Here is a 21,909-nt window from a genome sequence, read left to right on the forward strand (position 1 = left end):
TACCTCTCCTTTTATTTCTGTGTTTTTCAGATCTACTCTACCTTTTCTACTCTTCTTTAATCCTTGCGCCCATTCAAGTTTTCATCATCACCTTCCTGAATTATTACAATAGCCCTTCATCCTCCCTCCATCATTCTTGCTTTATGTCACTTGAGAATGTGTTCTCTTTGCAGGTAGCAATAAACCAATTAAGAGTAAATAAGAGTCTATATGAAGTCTGGAATTAGACAGTACAGGGTTCATTCCGTAGCTCATTAGTGCCATCAAGGACCTAAACATTTTCTCTTTCCACTCTGCTCTTTAGTAGGTCAGTTTGTCATCTCATGGTCACAAAATGGCTGTTGTTCCTGTGGAACATAAACACATTCAATGTAGGAAGAAAGATTAGGACAAACTCTGCCAGATGCTTCTGACCCTCTATTATCAAAAAAGTAAATGCTTTCTTAAAGCCTCTCTCAGAATTCTTGTCTATATCTTGACCAGAACTTACCATACAGCCACCTTAGCTCAAGGAAAATTGGCAAATCATATTTTTTTCTATGGTGAGGAAGGCAAGCTATAAGCGATATGGAATGGGTGTTGAGTTTCAGCTAATATATAGTGTCTGCTACCCTATTCTTCTAACCCATCTGTCATATTATGACATAGTTGTCTTTCTAACAACCATTATGGTTAGTTGTCTCTCTGAAATCTTCAGTGGCTCATCATCGCCTATACCGTCAAATCAAGACACCTAAGCATGGCATACAAGGCCCTTCACTTATGATCCCAATTCAACTTTAATCCTATCTTCCCTCTCCTTTCCTACCCTACTGCCAATGTATGCTATATTTTATCTGTAACATATCACTTACTCCTTGAACATGCTTTGTTATTTTAAGGGTTTTTTTTTTTCTGCCTATGCTGTTATTTCCTCTTAGAAATTTTTTTCTGTTTCCTCCTGTTCCATATTCTAACTTCGAACTCATCCTTCAAACCCAATTCCAGTGTCACCTTTCTCAATCTTCTAAGGTAGGAGTGAAATGCTCTCTATTCTGCATTCCTTTACACTTGGGTGTTTATAGTTGTGACAACCCATCCAATTTATTATAAAGCTAAAACTAGTATTTTTTCACAGACAAGACTCCTTGTGGGTTATGACTGAATCCTCTTTGTGCAGCTTTTAGGCTTATGAAATACCTGGTACATAGTAGGAACTCATGTTCTGTTTGCAACATAGGATACAAAAGTAATTATACTTCTGTCAAAGGGCTTATATTTCTACTAGAAAAGAAAGAAACGTATGTATATACAAGTGTTATATATAGTATCTTCCCTAAGATAAATACAACCAAAGAGCTGTAAATGCTCAGAGATAAAATGTAGTTCTGAGATGATACTAAGGAGTCAGTGGTACTTGAGCTACTCAAGGTAGGGAAATAGTTCACTTACTAGTTTTTCATAAGTAAGCTCCTCAAAATTTAGCTTCAGTATTTTAAATGAATTTTTTGTACCTCAGATCTGTTTATAATCAAATGAATCCATATTTCATCAAATCTAAGACACGTTATTTGCCTCTAAGAAAAAAGTGATACCGGTTGATCATTATAATTATCCCAATTTCAGCTGTGTTAAGATGTGAAAATATAAACATCTAAAATTTAGTGAGATATGGTAGGTAAAAAATAAATATCCTACTACTAAATATAAAGTGATTCTTGATTTATCTACTCTTTTGGATCATCACCTCTGTTACTAGTCATTAGTATATTAGTTTGGATAAAGGAAGGTTGATTATATATGCCAAATCTGTTTCAAAGTAAAAGACCTGCTCAAACCAGAGTTTAATCACTTGCTGTATTGTACAACACTCAAAGTCAAACTGCTGTTGGACTCAGGTGACATTCAAATGTTGGAGCATATGTTGGGACAAGTTGAGATGAATCATCTTTCACTCTTCCTTTGCCATATCCATGAGTACTTCTCTATTAAACCTGAACAGATGCCAACCCTCCTCAGAGGAAAGGTCTAAAGCCCCTCGACGAGTATAGTAGTCAATAGAAGCCTGGTTCCAAATGACAACAAGAAAGTGCATGCAGTTACATTGGCTTCTGATGGCTATCTGTTTAAAAACAAAGAGATTACTTTTAATTGAAAGCATAGTCTTCATTAACACATTTATTAAAGGTCTATATGTAAGGCACTATGTCTGTATAATACTTCCAAATAATAATACAATAGTTAACTCTTGGACTTCTCCAAAGCTGTAAGAAGAAAAAAAGTCCTGTTGAGTTTTAAAACTCTTTCTTTGAAAAGTCCAAAGATGATTTGCAAAGTCTTCTCATTGTTTTTTCTATAAATCCAATTGTTTTTTTCTTTATGTTTTTATAATTTTTTTATTATGTTAGTCACCATACAGTACATCATGGTTTTTGATGTAGTGTTCCATGATTCATTGTTTGCATATAGCACCCAGTGCCCATGCAATACGTACCCTCCTTAATACCCATCACTGGGCTCACCCATCCCCCCATCCCTCTCCCCTCTAAAACCCTCAGTTTGATTCCTGGAGTCCATAGTCTCTCATGGTTCATCTCCCCCTCTGATTTCCCCCCTTCATTTTTCCCTTCCTTCTCCTAATATCCTCCATGCTATTCCTTATGTTCCACAAATAAGTAAAACCATATGATAATTGCCTTTCTCTGTTTGACTTATTTCACTTAACATAATCTCCTCCAGTCCCATCCATGTTGACACATTGGGAAAGGATGCAAAAGTTCGGTATTCATCCTTTCTGATGGCTAAGTAATATTCCATTGTATATATGGACCACATCTTCTTTATCCATTCATCTGTTGAAGGGCATCTCGGCTCCTTCCACAGTTTGGCTATTGGGGACATTGCTCTATGAACATTGGGGTGTATGTGGCCCTTCTTTTCACTATATCTGTATCTTTGGGGTAAATATCCAGTAGTGCAATTGCTGGGTCATAGGGTAGCTCTATTTTTAACTTCTTAAAGAACCTCCATACTGTTTTCCAGAGTGGCTGTACCAGGTTGCATTCCTACCAACAGTGTAAGAGGGTTCCCCTTGCTCCACAACCTCTCCAGCATTTGTTGTTTCTTGTCTTGTCAATTTTTGCCATTCTAACTGGTGTAAGGTGGTCTCAATGTGGTTTTGATTTGAATTTTCCTGATGGCTAATGAAGATGAACATTTGTTCATGTGTCTGTTAGCCATTTGAATGTCTTCTTCAGAGAAGTGTCTTTTCATGTCTTCTGCCCATTTTTTGACTTGATTATTTGTTTTTTGGGTGTTGAGTTTGAGAAGTTCTTTATAGAACTTGGATACCAGCCCTTTGACTGTAGTGTCATTTGCAAATATCTTCTCCCATTTCTGTGGGTTGCCTCTTTGTTTTGCTGACTGTTTCCTTGCTGTGCAGGAGCTTTTTATCTTGATGAAGTCCCAAAACTTCATTTTTGCTTTTGTTGCCCTTGCCTTTGGAGACGTGTCCTGAAAGAAGTTGCTGTGGCTGATTTCGAAGAGGTTACTGCCTATGTTTCCTTCTAGGATTTTGATGGATTCCTGTCTCACATTGAGGTCTTTCATCCATTTTGAGTTTATCTTTGTGTATGGAGTTAGAAAATAGTTGAGTTTCATTCTTCTGTATATAGCTGTCCAATTTGCCCAGCACCATTTATTGAAGAATCTATCTTTTTCCACTGCATATTTTTTCCCGCCTTGTCAAAGATTAATTGACCATAGAGTTGAGGGTCTGTATCTGGGCTCTCTATTCTGTTCCATTGATCTATGTGTCTGTTTTTGTGCCAGTACCATGCTGTCTTGGTGATCCCTGCTTTGTAATATAGCTTGAAGTCATGCAATGTGATGGCCCCAGCTTTGTTTCTCTTTTTCTACATTTCCTTGGCAATTCGGGGTCTTTTCTGATTCCATACAAATTTTAGGATTGTTTGTTCCAGCACTTTGAAAAATGCCATTGGCATTTTGATTGGGATGGTGTTGAAAGTATAGATTGCTCTGGGCAGCATAGACATTTTAACAATGTTTATTCTTCCGATCCATCAGCATGGAATGTTTTTCCATCTTTTTGTGTCTTCTTCAATTTCTTTCATGAGTGTTCTGTAGTTCCTAGAGTAGAGATCCTTTACCTCTTTGGTTAGATTTATTCCAAGGTATCTTACGGTTTTTGGTGCTATTGTAAATGGAATTGATTCCCTAATTTCTCTTTCTACAGTTATATTGTTTGTGTATAAGAAAACAACCGATTTCTGTGCATTGATTTTGTATCCTGCCACATTACTGAATTGCTGTATGAGTTCTAGTAATTTGGGGGTGGATTCTTTTGGGTTTTCCACATAAAGTATCATGTCATCTGCGAAGAGAGAGAGTTTGACTTCTTCTTTGCCAATTTGAATACCTTTTATTTCTTTTTGTTGTCTGATTGCTATTGCTAGGACTTCCAGTACTATGTTGAACAATAGTGGCAAGAGTGGGCATCCTTGTCGAGTTCCTGATCTTAAGGGAAAGGCTCTCAGCTTTTCCCCATTGAGAATGATATTCGCTGTGGGCTCTTCATAGATGGTTTTTATGAAATTGAGGAATGTTCCTTCTATCCCTACACTCTGAAAAGTTTTAATCCGGAAAGGATGCTGTATTTTGTCAAATGCTTTTTCTGCATCAGTTGAGAGGACCATGTGGTTCTTGTATCTTCTCTTGCTGCGTTCTATCACATTGATTGATTTGCAAATGTTGAACCACCCTTGCATCCCAGGGATAAATCCCACCTGGTTGAGATGGATAATCTTTTAATGTACTGTTGGATCTTACTAGCTAGGATCTTGTTGAGAATTTTGGCATCCTTATTCATCGGGATATTGGTCTGTCATTCTCCTTTTTGATGGGGTCTTTGCCTGGTTTTGGGATCAAGGTAATACTGGCCTCATAGAATGAGTTTGGAAGTTCTCCTTCTGTTTCTATTTTTTTGAAACAGTTTCAGGAGAATAGGTATTATTTCTTCTTTGAATGTTTGGTAGAATTCCTCAGGGAATCCATCAGGCCCTGGACTCTTGTTTTTTGGGAGGTTTTTGATTACTGCTCTCACATGTTTTTGCTGCAACTTTTGAGATAATCGTATGGTTTTTATCCTTTCTCTTGTTAATGTGATGTATCACATTGATTGATTTGTGAATATTAAACCACCCTTGCATCTGTGGTAAATCTAACTTGATCATAGGGAAAATTTTTTTAAATGAATATTTGGGTTTGGTTTGCTAGTATTTTGTGATGATTTTTGCATCTTTGTTCATCAGAGATATTGCCTTTAGTTTTCTTGTTTTGTAGTGTCTTTATCCAGTTTTGAAATCACGGTAATGCTGTCTTTGTATAATGAATTCGTAAGCTTTTCTTTCTTTTCCATTTTTTGGAATAGTTTGAGAATAAAAGGTGTTCATTCTTCTTTAAATGTCTGGTAGAATTCACCTGTGATGCCATCTGGTCCTAACTTTTGTATGGAGTTTTTTGATTGCTTGATTCAATTCCATTGCTAGTAATCAGTCTGTTCAAATTCTCTATTTCTTCCTGATTCAGTTTTCGAAGGTCATATGTTTCTAGGAATTTATCCATTTCTTCTAGGTTGTCCAATATGTTGGCATAAAATTTTTCATAATACTCTCATAATCCTTAATATTTCTGAATTATTGGTTATTATTTCTCCTTCGCTTTTAATTTTATTTGAGTCCTTTTTTTGATGAATCTGGCTAAAGGTTTTCAATTTTGTTGGTATTTTCAAAGAACTAGCTCCTGGTTTCATTTATCTGTTGTATTGTTGGTGGTTTTTTTTTTTCCCCCTTTTTTAGTCCCTATTTCATTGATTTCCGCTGCATTCTTTGTTATCCTCTTCTTTCTAGTGGCTTTGGGCTTTGTTCTTTCTCTGTAGCTCCTTTATGTGTAAGGTTAGTTCTTTATTTGAGCTTCTTAGTTATCAAGTAGACCTATATTGCTATAATCTTCCTTCTTAAAGCAACTTTTCCTGGATCCCAAAGGTTTTGGATCATTATATTTTCATTTTCATTTGCCTCCATGTATTTTTTTTAATCTCCTCCGATTTCTTGGTTGACCTGTTCGTTGTTTAATAGCATGTTTGTAGCCTCAAGGTATTTGTGTTCTTTCCAGATTTTTTCTTGTGTTTGATTTCTAGTTTCATATCATTGTAGTCAGAAAAGATGCATGATAAATTTTAATCTTTTTGAGTTTATGGAGACTTGTTTTGTGGCTTAACCTGTGATCTGTTCTGGAGAACATTTCAGATACACTTGAAAAGAATGTGTATTCCACTATTTGGGGATGGAATGTTCTGAGTATATCTTTTAGATATATCTGGTCCAATGTTTCATTCAAAGCCACTGTTTCCTTGATTTTTCTGTCTGGATGGTATATCCATTAATGTAACTGAGGGTTATAGTCCCCTACTATCATTGTATTAATGTCATGTTTTTCTTTCTTTATGTCTGTTAATAGTTGCTTTATGTATGAGATACTCCTATATTGGGTGCATAAATATTTACAGTGATTATATCCTCCTGTTGGCTTGTTCCGTTTGTAATCATGTAGTGTTCTTCTCTGTCTCCTGTTACAGTCTTTGTTTTAAAGTTTATTTTGTCTAAGTATTCATACCCCAGCTTTCTTTTCACTTACGTTTGCATGGTAAATATCTTTCCATCCCTTCACTTTCAATTTGCATGTAACTTTAGTTCTGAAGGGAGACTCCTGTAGGCAGCTTATCATTGGGTCTTGCTTCTATATCCATTCAGTCACCCTATGTCTTTTGATTGGAGCATTTAGTTCATTTACATTCAAAGTAATTATTGATAGGTATGTACTTATTGCCATTTATTACCTGTTTTACAGGTATTTTTGCTGTTCTTCTCTTACTTTTTTCTCTTGCACTTTCCTTGTCTTTGATAGCATTCTATAGTGATATGCTTGGGTTCCTTTCTCTTAATTTTTTGTGTATCTGTTAGATATTTTTGATTTGTGGTTTCCATTTGGCTCATATATAACATGCATATAGTGTAGCAGTCTATATTAAGTTGATGGTTGATTAAGTTTGAACCCATTCTATTTTTTAAAAAGATTTTGTTTATTTATTTGACAGAGAAATAGAGCCAGAGAGCACAAGTGGAGAGAATGGCAGAGGGAGAAGGAGAAACAGGCTTCCTGCTCAGCAGGGAGCCCGATGTGGGGCTCAATCCCAGCACCCTGGGATCATGACCTGAGCCAAAGACAGACGCTTAACTGACTGAGCCACCTAGGCGCCCCTTTTTAAGAACCCATTCTAAAAGCAGTAAATTTTTATCCTCCCCCCACCATTTTATGTATATGTCCTACTTCACGCCCTTTCATTTTGTGAATCCTTTGACTTGATATTTATAGATACACTCGGTCTTACTGTTTTTGTGCTTTAACCACCATACTGGTTTTATAAATGATTCATCTATGGCTTTGTTTGTTTGTTTGTTTGTATTTAACTCAAGTTTTTTCCTTTCATAATTTCTTACTCCTGATTATGTTTTCTTCGCACTCAAAGAATTCCCTTTAATAGTTCTTCTAAGGCTGGTTTAGTTGTAATGAACTGTTTTGCTTTTTGTTTGTCTGGGAAACTCTTTATCTCTACTTCTGTTCTGAATGATAGCCTTGCTGGATAGCCATGAAATGAGTATTCTTGGTTGCAAGTTTTTTCCTTTCATCACTTTGAATATATCATGCCGGTCCTTTCTGGCCTGCAAAGTTTCTGCTGAAAAATCAGCTGATAGCCTTATGGGATTTCCCTTGTATGTAACTTTTATTGCTTTTAAAATTCTCTCTTTATCACTACTTTATTGCCATTTTAATTATTATGTGTGTTGGTGTAGATCTGCTTGGGTTGATTTTCTTAGGGACTCTCTGTGCCTCCTGGATCTGAATATCTGTTTCCTTCCCCAGATTAGAGAAGTTTTCAGCTATTATTTCTTCAAATAAATTTGTTGTCCCCTTCTCTTTTCTCTTTTTGGGATCCATATAATGCAAATTTTTATTAGGTTTGATGATGTTGCTGAGTTCCCTAAACATGTTCTCATTTGTATTTTTTTTTCTTTTTCCTGTTCAGCTTTGTTGCTTTCCATTACTCTGTCCTCCAGCCCACTGATCTGTTCTTCTGCCTCCTCTAATCTATTGATTTCCTCTAGTCTATTTTTCATTTCAGTTATTAAATTATTCATCCCTGATTGGTTACTTTTTTGTTTTCTATTTCTTTGTTGAAGGTTTTCCTGTGATTTTCCACTTTTCTCAAGTCCAGTATCTTTAGGACCATTAGTTTGAATTCATTATCAGGTAACTTGTTTGTCTCCATTTCATTTAGCTCTTTTGCTGTGGTTTTTTCCTGGTCTTTCATTTGGGATATATTCCTCTGTCTTATTTTGTCTAACTCTCTGTGTTTGTTTATATGTAAGGAAAATCAGTTATGTCTCCTGATCTTGAATGTAGTGGCCTTACAAAGAAGAGGTCCTATGGTGCCCTGTAGCACAATGTCTCCTGTTCACCAGAACCAGGTGCTTCATGGGTGTCTTCTATTTGGTTTGTGTGTGCCCTACTATTGTGGCTAAGCCTCATTTGCTTTCAGTCCAGTTGGCTGCAATGGCCTGCTTTGATTTTTGTGGGCCATATTTGGTCCTGTGCTGTTAAAGGGCCATTCTGTAGCAGTAGGTTTACAGTTGGGCATTGTCAGCAGTCAGACCAAAATGCCTGCCCTAAGCCCAGTTTGCTGGGGCTGAAGTCATACCAGACTGCAGAGTGCATTCCCTGCATTGTCTCCTAAGAGGCTTATGTTGGTGGGCAGTGGCTATAAACAAATGAAATGCTATTCCCAGTTTGTCTCTTAGGGCTGTGGTAGCACCCACCTGCAGGGTGCTCTCCCTACCTTGTACCTTGAGAGGCTTTTATTGGTGGGCAAGGCTGGCAGACCAGATGCCTGTCCCCAGTGCCATGGCTGCAGTGACCCCAAACTGCAGAAGTCTCTCCCTCTGCTACCCCTGAGGTTTTTGTTGGTGGACAGGGCCAGTTATCATATCAAGTGCCTGCCCCCAGTCCATGTGCTGGTGCTGCAGACCCACTGATCAGCAGGGCACTCTCTGCACTGCCAGTTACTAGGTTTGGCTGCTAGGGCTGCAGTCGAACTGATGTGTGGGGTTATCTTTCCCTCTCCACAAGGCAGGAGTCATTTTGGACTGGTGCAGGTCACTGCCAGAACTGCTTGAATAAGACCTGACAGGAGCTGCTTGGAGAGACTCCTGCTGAGTGGGGTGAAATGGATGGAGTGGATCCACAGGAGAATGTGGGGTGGGATGCATGGTATTAGGAAGGTAGGTGCAGCATACCCCGTTTCCCACAAGTATCCAGCTATCTAGGCTGGGAAGTAGGGGTTTGGGGAAGAGAGAAATGACTCCCACCAGCTTTTTTATTCTTGGCATAGTCTCCTAAAGATCCCTGCCCCTCCAGCACATATTCTGAGATTTGTAAATAAATCTTCATGGATACCCTAGGCATTTTTCATACTGCTGCTTCTGTGTTCTGTCCTGGTGGGGTTGTTTGTTATGCTGTCTCTTTAAGGTTGGGGACTCCATTTCCTATTGCCCTCTCACTCTCAGCGCTAAGCCCCCTGATTTTTAACGTTCCTGGAGTTAAGCCCAACTGGTTGTAAAAATTCAAGAAGTTAAGCCCCATGGTTTTCAAAGCCAAATGTTATGGGCACTTGTCTCCAATGCAGATCCCCCGTGCCTGGGTTGCCGGCTGTGGGGTCTGATCCTCTCCCTTCTGTGTGCTTGTGGTGTCCCTCCCATTTGTGGTTAGTCTCCCCAGGAATCTGGTTCTTGACCTTGTCTCTGCCTCTCCTACCCTTTTCAATGTGGACTCCTCCCTTTGATTAACTGTGGGATGTCTGTTCTGCTAGTCTTTAGGTCATTTTCTGGGTTGGTTGCACTGATGTGGCTGTTTTCTAGGTGTGTCCCTGGGACAAAATGAGCTTAGGAGGCTCCTACTCCAACTTCCCAGAAGTCATTTTTATGCTATTCTTATATTCATACCATGGACCTATTTTATAGGTAGATTTGCCTTCTAATCTCCCTCTTGCTTACTTCTGCTTTATAGCAAAGTGGTGTATAGTATGGTTGTGGGTTACATAGAAATCAATTTTTGATTAAACATAATTCAAATATAATTATATGACTATCTGATTTGAAGATCTATTTTAATTGAAATAAAAAATAAGTATGTTTTGAGGTTATGTTCAGAAGGTGAGATAAATTAATTTACACCCTGTTAAATAATATTTAATGAAGAAAATGACAACATACAGAATACCAATACTAAATGTAATACATACCTGACTTAACCTCTTCAGCATTTCAGCTCCAATACCTAGACCTTTTAAATAGATAATGGAAAATGACATGAGTTTTAAAAATCCACTTAACAAGTTTTGCTTTAATCTTAAAGAAGTAAAATATGAAACCCTATATGTGGCTGTTATATATTCTTAATAGCTTGTGTTGAAACTCAATTCATGAATGTTTTTAATATCTTCTTCCTAATTGTAAAGTGGTTCCAAAGGTAATAGAAAAGATTTTGGATTTAAAGATTGGTGAAGCAGAAATGAGTCCCTGTCACTCTCATAATATAGTATATTTCTTATTCACTTCCAGACAAAACAACCTAAAATATAAACGCATTTTTTGAAGATAAAAGGATAGCTGTGATAATTTGGCTTATTCAAGCTTTGATGGGAACTAAAAAGAAAGTCATTTTCTAATCTGTGATTGAGTTTTCCCCATATGCAAGGATAACTAGGATAGTGATCAGTCTCATGAAATAGAAGTGAGTTACATAAACTAACTTAAATACCATATTTATAGTGAAGCCCTATCTCTACTCCTTAAAATATGCCATTTTAATTTTTAAACTATAAGTAATAATATAAGTGTAGCTCGACCTCGGTAAGCTTGTATGACATAAAAGTCCTCTAGGTAAAGTAACTTGCCAATCCAGGGGTCATACGTAAAGTAGTACATGGCAAATCCAACAGTCACTTTGCCTAGAAGAGGGAAGAGAAGGTACAACGAGATTAATGCTTTGAATCTTAAGAGTGTTCTTTCCTCTAAAATTGAATATCTTAGTGTTTTCTTTATTAAACTAATAAAAGCTTACTGGACAAAATATCAAACAGTACAAAAAATACATAATGTAGGTTTAGGTCCCTTATAACAAAATCTTAAAAAAAGACAGGCCATCTTTTAATAATGTATATTCTTCCAAATTTTTTCCTATGCATATACGAATACATACCACACATTTTCTGTAAAAAAACAAAAAATAAAAAAACAACTAAGTTTATGTACTTACACTCTTCTACTCTGTTTAGTAGTAATTCTGTGCTATCAAATTGTTCTTCATTTTCAAGGTAGAGAAAGTATACCCCAGATTAAATTGGAAGAGGCAGATTTATTTTACCTGATGGTTTTTGTTGATTGTGTACTTCTGCAATTAGACAGTAGAAAAGGGGATTGTCCCCAAAGCCATCTCTGAGTAAATCTGAAATATAAATTCATATACAATATGTTAAAAAGTTTATAATAAAGAAAAGGAAGATGGTAGAGTAGGCAGTACCAGGAATTCATCTCTTCACCTCTATAACTGTACTGGCAGTGAATATTCTGGAACTCTAGAGTTTATTTGAACGCTTACAACTTCCAGAGGACAGCTTGGCTGGTAAACTGCAGTTAATTGTGGTCAAATTCAGCTATCAGCCCACTGGTGGCTTACAAGTTTCCCCTGCCCCCTTGCCTCATGGCAGCAGCTGTACAGATGGCAACATGAATTGTTGAGTGATTGCTGGAGCCAGGGTAGGCATTAGGGGACTTATCCTCCAAATACTGGAGTTCTGTGTTCTGCTCATGGATTGCTACTCTTAATGCTGAGGTGAGAGCTTAGAAGTTGGCCACCATTTTTCCAACCGCCACCAATGAAAGCAGCTTCCAGATGTAAAAAGAGCCACACGAGAATTTAGAAAGCTACTGTGCATGACCAGGAAAACACAGACTTAGAAAAGACCTCAGAACACCTTAAACATTTAACTAACTCAGGCTGACCTCTTACAGAGATACCCTATAACAATAAAAAACAAACAAACAAAAAAACAGCCATCCCTGGGGAAGGGGGAGAATTTTATTTCCAGAGTTAACATAAGATTCAAACGTCCAGTTTTCAACAACAAATCACAAGGCATACAAAGAAATTGGAAACTATGCCCCATTCAAAAGAATGAAGTAAATCAATAGAAAACATACCTGAGGAAGCCCACATGTATTAGAACAAGACTAAAACAACTGTCTTAAAGATGCTCAAAGAGCTAAAGGAAAGACAGGCACAAAAACAGGAAACAAATATATGAACAAAATAATCTCAGTAACAAAATACAAATTATAAAAAAAAAGAACCCCCACCCAAAATTCTGAAGCTAATAATTATGTACAATAACTGAAGTGACAAATGCACTGTAGAGGTTCAAAATCAGAATTGAGCTAGCAGAAGAAAAAAAAAATAGTGAATTTGAATATAAGACAACTGAAATTACCAAGTCAGGAACTGAAAGAAAAACAATGAAGAAAAATAAACAGTGCCTAAGGGCTTTGTGGAACACCATCAAATGGGCCAATATACACTCTATAAGGCAGATTCTTAGCATGATAAGAGAGAAGGGGAAAAAAAAATATTTGAAGAAATGATGGCTGAAAACTTCCCAAATTTGAATCAATTAATGTATCTACAAATCCAAGAAGCTCAACAAACTCCAAGTAGTATAAACCAAAAAGAGCAACACTAAGACACATAAGCAAACTGCTGAAAGACAAAGAGAAAATTCTGAAAGCAGCAAGAGAGAAGGAACTTGTCATGTACAATGAATCATCAGTAGGGTTATCATCTGATTTCTCATCAGAAACCTTGGAGACGAGAAGGCCGTGAGTTTATCTATTCAAAGTGCTGGGGGGAGCCTATCAACTGAGAATTGTCTCTCTACCAAAACTGCCCTTCAGAAATGAGGGAGAAATTGAGACATCCCCAGATCACCACCAAAAACAAAGAAACAAAAACCTGAGGGATTTTATTATCAGTATACCTGCCCTACATAAAATGCTAGAAGTCTTTCAGGTTGACATGAAAGAAAGCTAGACAGTAACTCAAAGCCACATAAAGAAATAAAGATAAAAGTAAAGATACCTAGTTAAAGGTAAATGCATGGGCAATTATAAGGGCTAGAGTTATTTTAATTTTGTTTATAACTCCACTTTTTATTTTCTACATAATTTAAAGACAACTGCATAAAATTAGTTATTAATATATGTTATGGGGCACATAATGTACAAAGATGTAACCTCTAACATCAATAACATAAAAGGGAAATGGAGATGTATAAGAGAAGAGTTTTGTATGCTATTGGAATTAAGCTGGTATAAATTCAAATTAGATTATTATAACTTTAGGATGTTAAATGTAATTTCCATAATAACCACAAAGAAAATATCTATAAAATATACACATAAGGAAATGAGAAGGGAATCAAAATATTTCAATACAAAAATCAACAAAACACAAAAGAAGGTAGCAGTGGAGGAAATGAGGAACAAAAAGCCTGTATGGCATATAGAAAACAGCAAAATGGAAGAAGTCCCTCCTCATTTACTTTAAATGTAAATGGATTAAATAGTCTAATCAAAAGACAGAGATGAGCATAATGGATTTAAAAAATGATCCAACTCTATGCTGTCTATAGGGGACTGACTTTAGATTTAAACACACACACAGAGAAAGGTTGATAGTGAAAAATAATGGAAAAAAGATATTTCATGCAAATAGTAACCAAGAGAGCTGAGGTGGCTGTAGTATATCAAACATCATAGACTTTAAGTTAAAACTGTTACAAGAGACAAGGAGATTATTTAATAATAAAAGGGTCAATTCACGAAGAAGATACAACATTTATAAACATTTATGTACCAATCAGAGATCCAAACTAAATGAAGCAAATACTGACAGAATTTAAGATAGAAAAATAGCTCTACAATAATAGTAGGAAACTTCAGGTCTTCAATTTCAATAATGTATTGAACAACCAGACAGAAGATAAATAATTTGCTAGATTATTTGAACAACAATATAGATCAAATGGACCTAAAAGAAATACAAAGTACACTCCACCCAACAACAACATAATGCACATTTTTCTCAAGTGCACATGGAACTTTGTCTAGGATAAGGCCATATGTTAGGCCACAAAACAAGTCAATAAATTTTGAAAGATTGAAATCATACAAAGTATCTTTTCCAATCACAGTGGAATGAAACTAGAAATCAACAGCAGAAGGAAACTAGGAATATCACATATATGTAGAAATTAATGCACTCTTAACCAATAGGTCAAAGAAAAATCACAAGGGAAATTAGAAAACACTTAGAGATGAATGAAAATGAAAATGCAACATATGGAACTTATAGAATGCACTGAAAGCAGTGCTTGAAACTTATAGAATGCACTTGAAAGCAGCTATAAATGCTACATTAAAAAAGAAAAAAGATCTCAAGCAATAACCTAACCTTATACCTTAAGAAACTAGAAAAAAGGAGCAAACTAAGCCCAAAACTAACTGAAGGGAGGTAATGATAAAGTTTAGAGCAGAGATAAACAAAATAAAGGGAAAAAGTATAATAGGGAAGAATCAGTAAAACCAAAATTTGGTCCTTTGAAAATATCAACAAATTGAAAACTAGACTGACAAAAAAGAGAGAAGATGCAAGTTAATTAAAATCAGAAATAAAGCAACACTACTACTGACCTTACAGAGATGAAAAGGATTATAAGTAAATATTATGAAATTTACACCAAGAAATTAGATAACCCAGAAGAAATGAACAAATTCCTTGAAACTTACAAATGACCTAAACTGATTCAAGAAAAAATCTGAGCAGACCTGTAACAAGAGTTTGAATCAGTAATCAAAAAAAAATTTCTCAACAAAGTAAAGTCAGGAACCAGGAGATGGTTTCCCTGGTGAATTCTATCAAAAATTTAAAGAAGAATTAACATAATCCTTAAACTCTTCCAAAAAAGTGTGAAGAGGAAGAAACATTTCCTAACTCATTCTATGAGGTCAGTATTACTTTGATACTGAAGACAGGTAAAGACATCACAAAAGGGACGCCTGAGTGCCTCAGTCAGTTAAGCATCTGCCTTTGGCTCAGGTCATGATCCCAGGTCGTGGGATCTAACCCCATGGCCAGCTCCCCAATCTGCTTCTCCCTCTCCCTCTGCCCCTTCCCACACTCTTGCTCTCTCTGGCCTTCTTTCTCAAATAAATAAATGGAATATTACTTAGCCATCAGAAAGGATGAATCCCCAACTTTTGCATCCTTTCCGGATGCGTCAACATGGGTGGGACTGGAGGAGATTATGCTAAATGAAATAAGTCAAACAGAGAAAGGCAATTATCATATGGTTTCATTTGTGGAACATAAGGAATAGCATGGAGGATATTAGGAGAAGGAAGGGAAAAAGGAAAGGGGGAAATCAGAGGGGGATACGAACCATGAGAGACTATGGACTCCGGGAATCAAACTGAGGGTTTTAGAGGGGAGGGGGTGGGGGGATGGGTTAGCCTGGTGATGGGTATTAAGGAGGGCACGTACTGCATGGAGCACTGGGTGTTATATGCAAACAATGAATCATGGAACACTACGTCAAAAACTATGATGCACCATATGGTGTGATTTATCCTAGGAAAGAGAGGAAGGTTCAACATAAGAAATCAATATAATACATCATATTAACAAAAGGAAAAAAACACATGAACATCTCAATTGATGCAGGAAAGGCATTTGACAAAATACAATACACCTTCATGACAAAAGCCCTCAGAAAACCAGGAATAGAGGAAAATTCTTCAACATTATAAAGGGTACTTATAAAAAACCGTTAACTTCATGCTCAATGGTGAATGGCTTAAAGTATGCCCCCTAAGATTAAGAAGACAAGGATGCCCACTTTTACTACTGCTTTTCGACACTGTACTGGAAGTTATAGCCAAAACTATTAGAAAAGAAAAAGAAATAAAAGCTATCTAAATTAGAAAGAGGTAAAATGATCTCTGCAGATGACACAATCCTACTGATAAAAAACCTCAAAGAATCCAAAAGAAAGTTATTATAGCTAATAAAGGCATTCAGCAAATTTGCAATCTATAAGATCAACAAACAAAACTCATTTTTGTTTCTATACACAAAAAGAACAAACTAAAAAGTAAACTAAGAAAACAACTCCATTTACAGTAGCCCCTAAAATAAATACCTAGGAATTAATATAACCAAAGAGGTGAAATATTTGCATGCTGAAAACTACAAAAAACATTGCTGAAAGAAAAGGACCTAAGTAAGTTGAAAGACCTCTTGTATTCATAGATAAGACATAACATTGTTAAGATGTCAGTACTACCCAAAGTGGTCTAAAAATTTAATGCAATGGCTATCAAAATTCCAGTCCTTATCTCTTTTCACAGAAATGGTAAAGCCCATCCTCAAATTCATTTGGAATTCCAAGTGTGTAATTTTATATGCTTTAATCCTCTCTTAATGTTCATATTTCCTACCTAAAAAGTTCTAATTCATTGTAAAACACTAGCCTATCCTTTTAACATTGCTGGCTATCAAAATGTAGTGAATATCTTGAAAATAGTCTGTCATTTTCTGTTTATCTATTTCATCCTATTTGGCTACTACCAACGTATTGGTCATTAAATTTACTTTCTTTGAGCAGTTACATTTCTCATTCTACATTTTAAAAATTAGTTGAAGTCTATTGCAGCCATAAGATGTAAAAGCTCTTACATATGAATTTCATACTTAAAAAATGGGGAAAATATAGTGGTTCACTGACAAAGCTACCAAACTAATGTCCTGCACATGCAGGCACTATTAATGGCATCATCTTTGTGTACCAAAGACAGCAGCTTCCACATATCTAAGTACAAGTAGTATGTGTGTGTACATTATGCCATGTTTCTTTTTTTAGCTCTGAAAATACTATAAAACATCTTACCTGTTACTGTTAACTTCACTGAATCTAGCATGTTTTCACAGGAAGCCAATTCCTATCAAAGTAGAGAAAACTTTCAGTTTATGGCTTAATAATAAATTCTTAAGATGATAATCATGAAGTTTTTCTTGAGCACTTATTTATTGAGCATTTATTAACGTAAGATGTCCCAGTTGGTATTAATAAAAGTGAGTGAGAATTAACTCCAGTCATCTAGAACCTTAAAATCTAAATGTATGTCGAGAGAAGATCAACTATGTCAATAACTCACTCATGAAGATAGGCTGTCCAGGTAACTAGTCTTGAATACAACCAGAAAGGTTGAAGTTAAAAATGTTCCTGAATATTCAAGGTAGATGTCACAAAGTCTATATACAATAAAGCTAGTAGACTTTATGAAAGGTCTGTCATGTTTGCCTGTGAGGTGTTTTTCCCAGTTTAACTTTAGACTTTGTCAATGTGGCTTTTCGCTATATCATTTTTTTGCACATTCAAATTAATACATGGTTTGGATCTCAAGTCACTGCCCACTTTCAGATTATTGGAACATAAAGCTCAAAGCTACTTAATTATTACATTCATACCTATGAGTAAATAATGTCTCATGTCTATAATAGTAAGTAATTTAGCTTTTCTAGTATTTTTCTAGTGAATACTCATTAAAATTATTCCCAAGAAACTTCTAGTTTATATTCAGGTACATGAGGCAAGTTTAAAATTAAATGTGGTCAGGAACTCCACAGATACAGATTCATTGAAGTGGGAGGGTCCAGGGATCTATTTTTCCCTTGGTGATGTTTGGAAAGATAAGGAAGGTAAGTTTTCTGGATAGAGAGATTCACTGCCATTCAGTAATAAATTCATTAATTGCCAGCTGGGTGTCAGATACTAAGCTCCAAAAAGTTTAAGTGTTTTTTCTCCATGGAAAAACGTGCTTCTGGAATAATTAACATGTTGTGTGTAGTATTTTGATTGATGATCTGATCATGCAGATTAATGCCAGTTAGAGAAATGATATGGGAACTTGTGGGGATAGAATAAAGTAGAAGATATAGATAACCCAGTTCTTACAGATCTGTAATAGGACCTAGCATCATTTCAGCAGATAGATTTCACTAGAAAACGTTTGGTGTTTTATTTTGGCCATTAAAACACATTCTCTGATCAAAGAGAAAGAAACGTGGCCTGATTTAAGGATTTATAGATGATAGATAGATGGTAGATAGATAAATAGAAAAAACATATAAATTAATATATATATAAAATATATGTATATATAAATTAGTAGATGGAAACATTTTCATTGCAAAACTCTTTTTATTTTTTTTTATTTTTATTTTTTTAAAGATTTTATTCATTTATTTTGACAGAGAGAGACACAGGGAGAGAGGGAACACAAGCAGGGAGAGTGGGAGAGGGAGAAGCAGGCTTCCCGCCGAGCAGGGAGCCCGATGCGGGGCTCGATCCCAGGACCCTGGGATCATGACCTGAGCTGAAGGCAGACGCTTAACGACTGAGCCACCCAGGCGCCCCGCAAAACTCTTTTTATAAGGTTCCCTTATCTACAACCTGTGCCTTATTCCAGCCTCATATTTACTCCATTAAAAATCTAGGCTACTACTTTTATATGGAATTGTTTAGGCTGTGCATCACATAAGTGATTGTTTGAGTGCCACAGACCTTAAGCACAGTAACCATGGCTATTAGTTTGTCCCTTTTACTATATACTGGGATGATTTCCAGGAAACCCATAATTACCTCCTTAAAAATGATTTTTTAAATCAGACATTTTTAACCCAACTCCTTGGATTCCTGGAGGTTGTCTGTGGATGGGTGTGGATGGGCTTCAGGAGTCAAAGAACTATCTGAAATTGTATGGAAAATTTGTTCTGGATAAATATTTTTTTCGGCACAATCATTAGCTTCTACATGTAGGTGTGGTCTTAAAAGCAACAAGACTTGCTACCCTAAAATCTTATACATTAATACCTGAAATTCTATTACTGATAGGTCATTCATTTAAGTGAAACATTCCTTTTCTCTAAGATCCTCTTAAAGATAAAATTTCCCTACGACGGACAACATACTAGGTCCCTGAAATATCCATGAATTCATCTCCCCCCCCCCACTTCCTGAGCCCACTACTTTAAGTCAAGAAATTTATGTGTAATTATTTTACATTATTACAACAATCTTTTGATATAGATAGTACTATGATCTTGATTTTAGATGTGAAAATTGAAACCTAGAGAGGTTCAGTAACTTCTAGAAAGTTGTGTACGTGGGTCATAATTAGCAGAGCTAGGATTCAAACCCAACCTATGCCTTCCTTACTCTCAGCCCTAAACTAATGCCATGAAACTCCATAGAACAAGGAGAAAGATGCTTACTTTAATTAGGCGCAAGATTTCTGGGCAGTCATGAGCCTCTGCAGGTCTTACTCGGAAAGAATTCATGCTTGGTTGCCTCATGCCTGATTGGCTTCTGCCTGGTTGGCTTGGACTTGGTTGGTTCATGCCTGCTTGGCTTGTCCCTGATTGGCTTGTTCCTGCTTGACTTGTGCCTGATTGGCTGAGGCCTGGTTGTCTCATGCCTGATTGACTCATACTGCATTGGCTCAGGCCTGGTTGCCTCGTGCATGGTTGGGTTGGGCCTGGTTGCCTCATGCTTAGTTGACTTGTGCTGAATTGGCTCAAGCATGGTTGCCTCATGCTTGGTCGCCATATGCCTGGTTGGCTCAGGCCTGGTTGCCATGTGCCTGGTTGGCTCCTGACTGGTTGTTTCATGCTCAGTTGGTTCATGTCAGGTAAGCTTGTATTTGGTTGGTTTATGTCCAGTTGGTTCGTACCAAATGAGCTCGTGCCTGGCTGGCTCATCCCTGGTTGGTTCATGTCTGGTAAGCTTGATTGTTTCATGCCTGATTGGTTCATGCCAAGTTGATTCATTCCTGGTTGGCTAAGGACTTGTTGACTTATGACTGGTTGGCTGAGGACTGGCTGGCAGATGATGGGTTGGCAGATGCCTGGTTGGCCAGTGACTAAGTATCTTGATGGAGCAGGAGTCCTTAACTACAGCACTGTAGTGGGAGGCTCTAGGATGTTTCTGTTTTTTCTCAACTTGATTCGTACTTTGAGACCCCTCTATCAAGATGAGAATGGAGAAATAAAGGACTACCTAAAGAAGATTATCGATGCCTCTGATGTGCTGGAGTTGACCTCACCAGCGATTACAGCTGAAGGCTTGGCTGGGTTTCAGGTTGTCATCTGGCCTTTCTCTGCCAACAGGCCGGAAGCGAGGGGAAGAAGAAAATGACCCTGGGGGAGTATTACTGCTTCACCCTCTTGCACAGTCACTGCGTCATAGTGATGGAAGTCACAATGCTCATATTTACGTGCCTAAGTGCCCCCCCATGTGGTGACGGACAGGGCCTGCTTGACCACCACTTTATTTCGTCCTTTCCTGGAGCTTAAGAGGGTGAAGCAAGAAGCTGGAAGGAGTCTGAGAGCTTATGCTTGGCGTTCTCCCTAAAAGTGCCTGCTATTTTAACCACTCAATTCAAAGAGAGTTGCTTTAATTCTGCTTTCCCTCTGCCCCGGCCCTGAAATAATTCACTTCCTATTTCTGTCCTTACTTCCACTTACCACCTCTTTCCCATAGGCATAGAAACTAGAATGCTTAAAAAGGTTGTCTTAATGAGGTGCCCAAGTCTCTAATGCAGAAAATACTTCTTTATAAATAATTAAAAATAACTAGTTACTATTTATTGACTTATTTTATGACCTAGGCTCAGTGGGAAGCACATTACATTTTCTCATTTAATCCCATAGCAATCCTATTATCCCCACTTCTGCAGAAAATAGTTCAAAAGATTTGGTAAACTAACCAAGGCCTCAACAGTTGGGAAGAGCCTGAATTCAGGCAGAGGTGTATTCAACTCCATTTTCAGGCATTTTACCATCACACTATCCTGCCTCTTACACACACTATGCTTATTCTCCACCCCCATATCTGTGAAATCAAGATTCTCTTTTAACCCCATCCTCCCTCACAAGAACCCTTCTCCCATCATTTTATTTGTTGGCTCATTTCCACAATAATGTATATTATGTAAATGGTGCTAAAATTGTTACAGATGGAGTGACTTTTGTTTTTTGATTATACCAGAGAACCTTGGTTGAGGCTATTTTAAGTCTCACACTGTGTTAAGAGCCTTATATATGCATTACTTCATTTAATCATCAAAGCAACTCTGTGAGATATATACTGTTGTTCTACACTTTATTAATAAAAAAGTGGAATTTGAATTAAGTAGTTTATCCAAGTCTAATACATGGCAGAATGGGGACAGAATCCAAAGCCCAGCCCATGGACAGAACAGTAAATAGAACTGTGGGGCCACAATCACCATTTGGCCTATACTGGCTATAAATGGAACCTAGAGGGCCCATTTTCATATAATGACAGGCAAATCAAGTCACATCACAGAATTATGCTAAACCTAACATATATGTAGGTAATTTGATCTCAATCCATTTGTAATAATAATGAGAGCTAAAATTTTATGAACGATTCCTGTGATGTCAGGCATGATTTTAAGGAACAATTTACTTGCATTAATTCATTTTATCCTCACAACAATCCAGTGATGTAGATGATATTATTATGACCATTTTTTCAGGAGACAGATTCAGAGACATTAGATAATCTGACTTAGGTCACACAATGAAAAGTTCAGACAA

The 21,909-nt window shown here is 36.9% G+C and overlaps 1 protein-coding gene across 1 annotated transcript; it reads right to left on the minus strand.

Moving 5' to 3' along the window:
• Positions 1-1,930: 1,930 nt before the first annotated feature.
• Positions 1,931-20,453, minus strand: SATL1 (spermidine/spermine N1-acetyl transferase like 1). Its single transcript, XM_045870926.1, has 6 exons — positions 19,561-20,453; positions 17,174-17,225; positions 11,539-11,619; positions 11,021-11,122; positions 10,415-10,455; positions 1,931-2,101 (listed from the first exon to the last, which is right to left on the minus strand). The coding sequence occupies exons 1-6, from the start codon at positions 20,113-20,115 to the stop codon at positions 1,931-1,933; spliced, it is 1,002 nt and encodes a 333-aa protein (XP_045726882.1). The 5' UTR covers positions 20,116-20,453.
• Between the last annotated feature and the right edge of the window lie 1,456 nt (positions 20,454-21,909).

This window comes from Mirounga angustirostris, unplaced genomic scaffold, assembly GCF_029215605.1.
Source record: "Mirounga angustirostris isolate CCGP_5_RB_7025 unplaced genomic scaffold, mMirAng1.0.hap1 SCAF_11, whole genome shotgun sequence".
Lineage (NCBI taxonomy): Eukaryota > Metazoa > Chordata > Mammalia > Carnivora > Phocidae > Mirounga > Mirounga angustirostris.

Bases quoted from the DNA above. Each gene is read 5' to 3' on its own strand.
- SATL1 (XM_045870926.1), bottom strand. From the start codon at position 20,115: ATGAATCAACTTGGCATGAACCAATCAGGCATGAAACAATCAAGCTTA. The intron at 17,226-19,560 runs GTAAGCATCTTT...CTACTTTGATAG, and splicing joins AAATCTTGCGCCTAATTAAA to GAATTGGCTTCCTGTGAAAA. The intron at 11,123-11,538 runs GTAAAATAAATC...TCCCTCTTCTAG, and splicing joins CAATCAACAAAAACCATCAG to GCAAAGTGACTGTTGGATTT.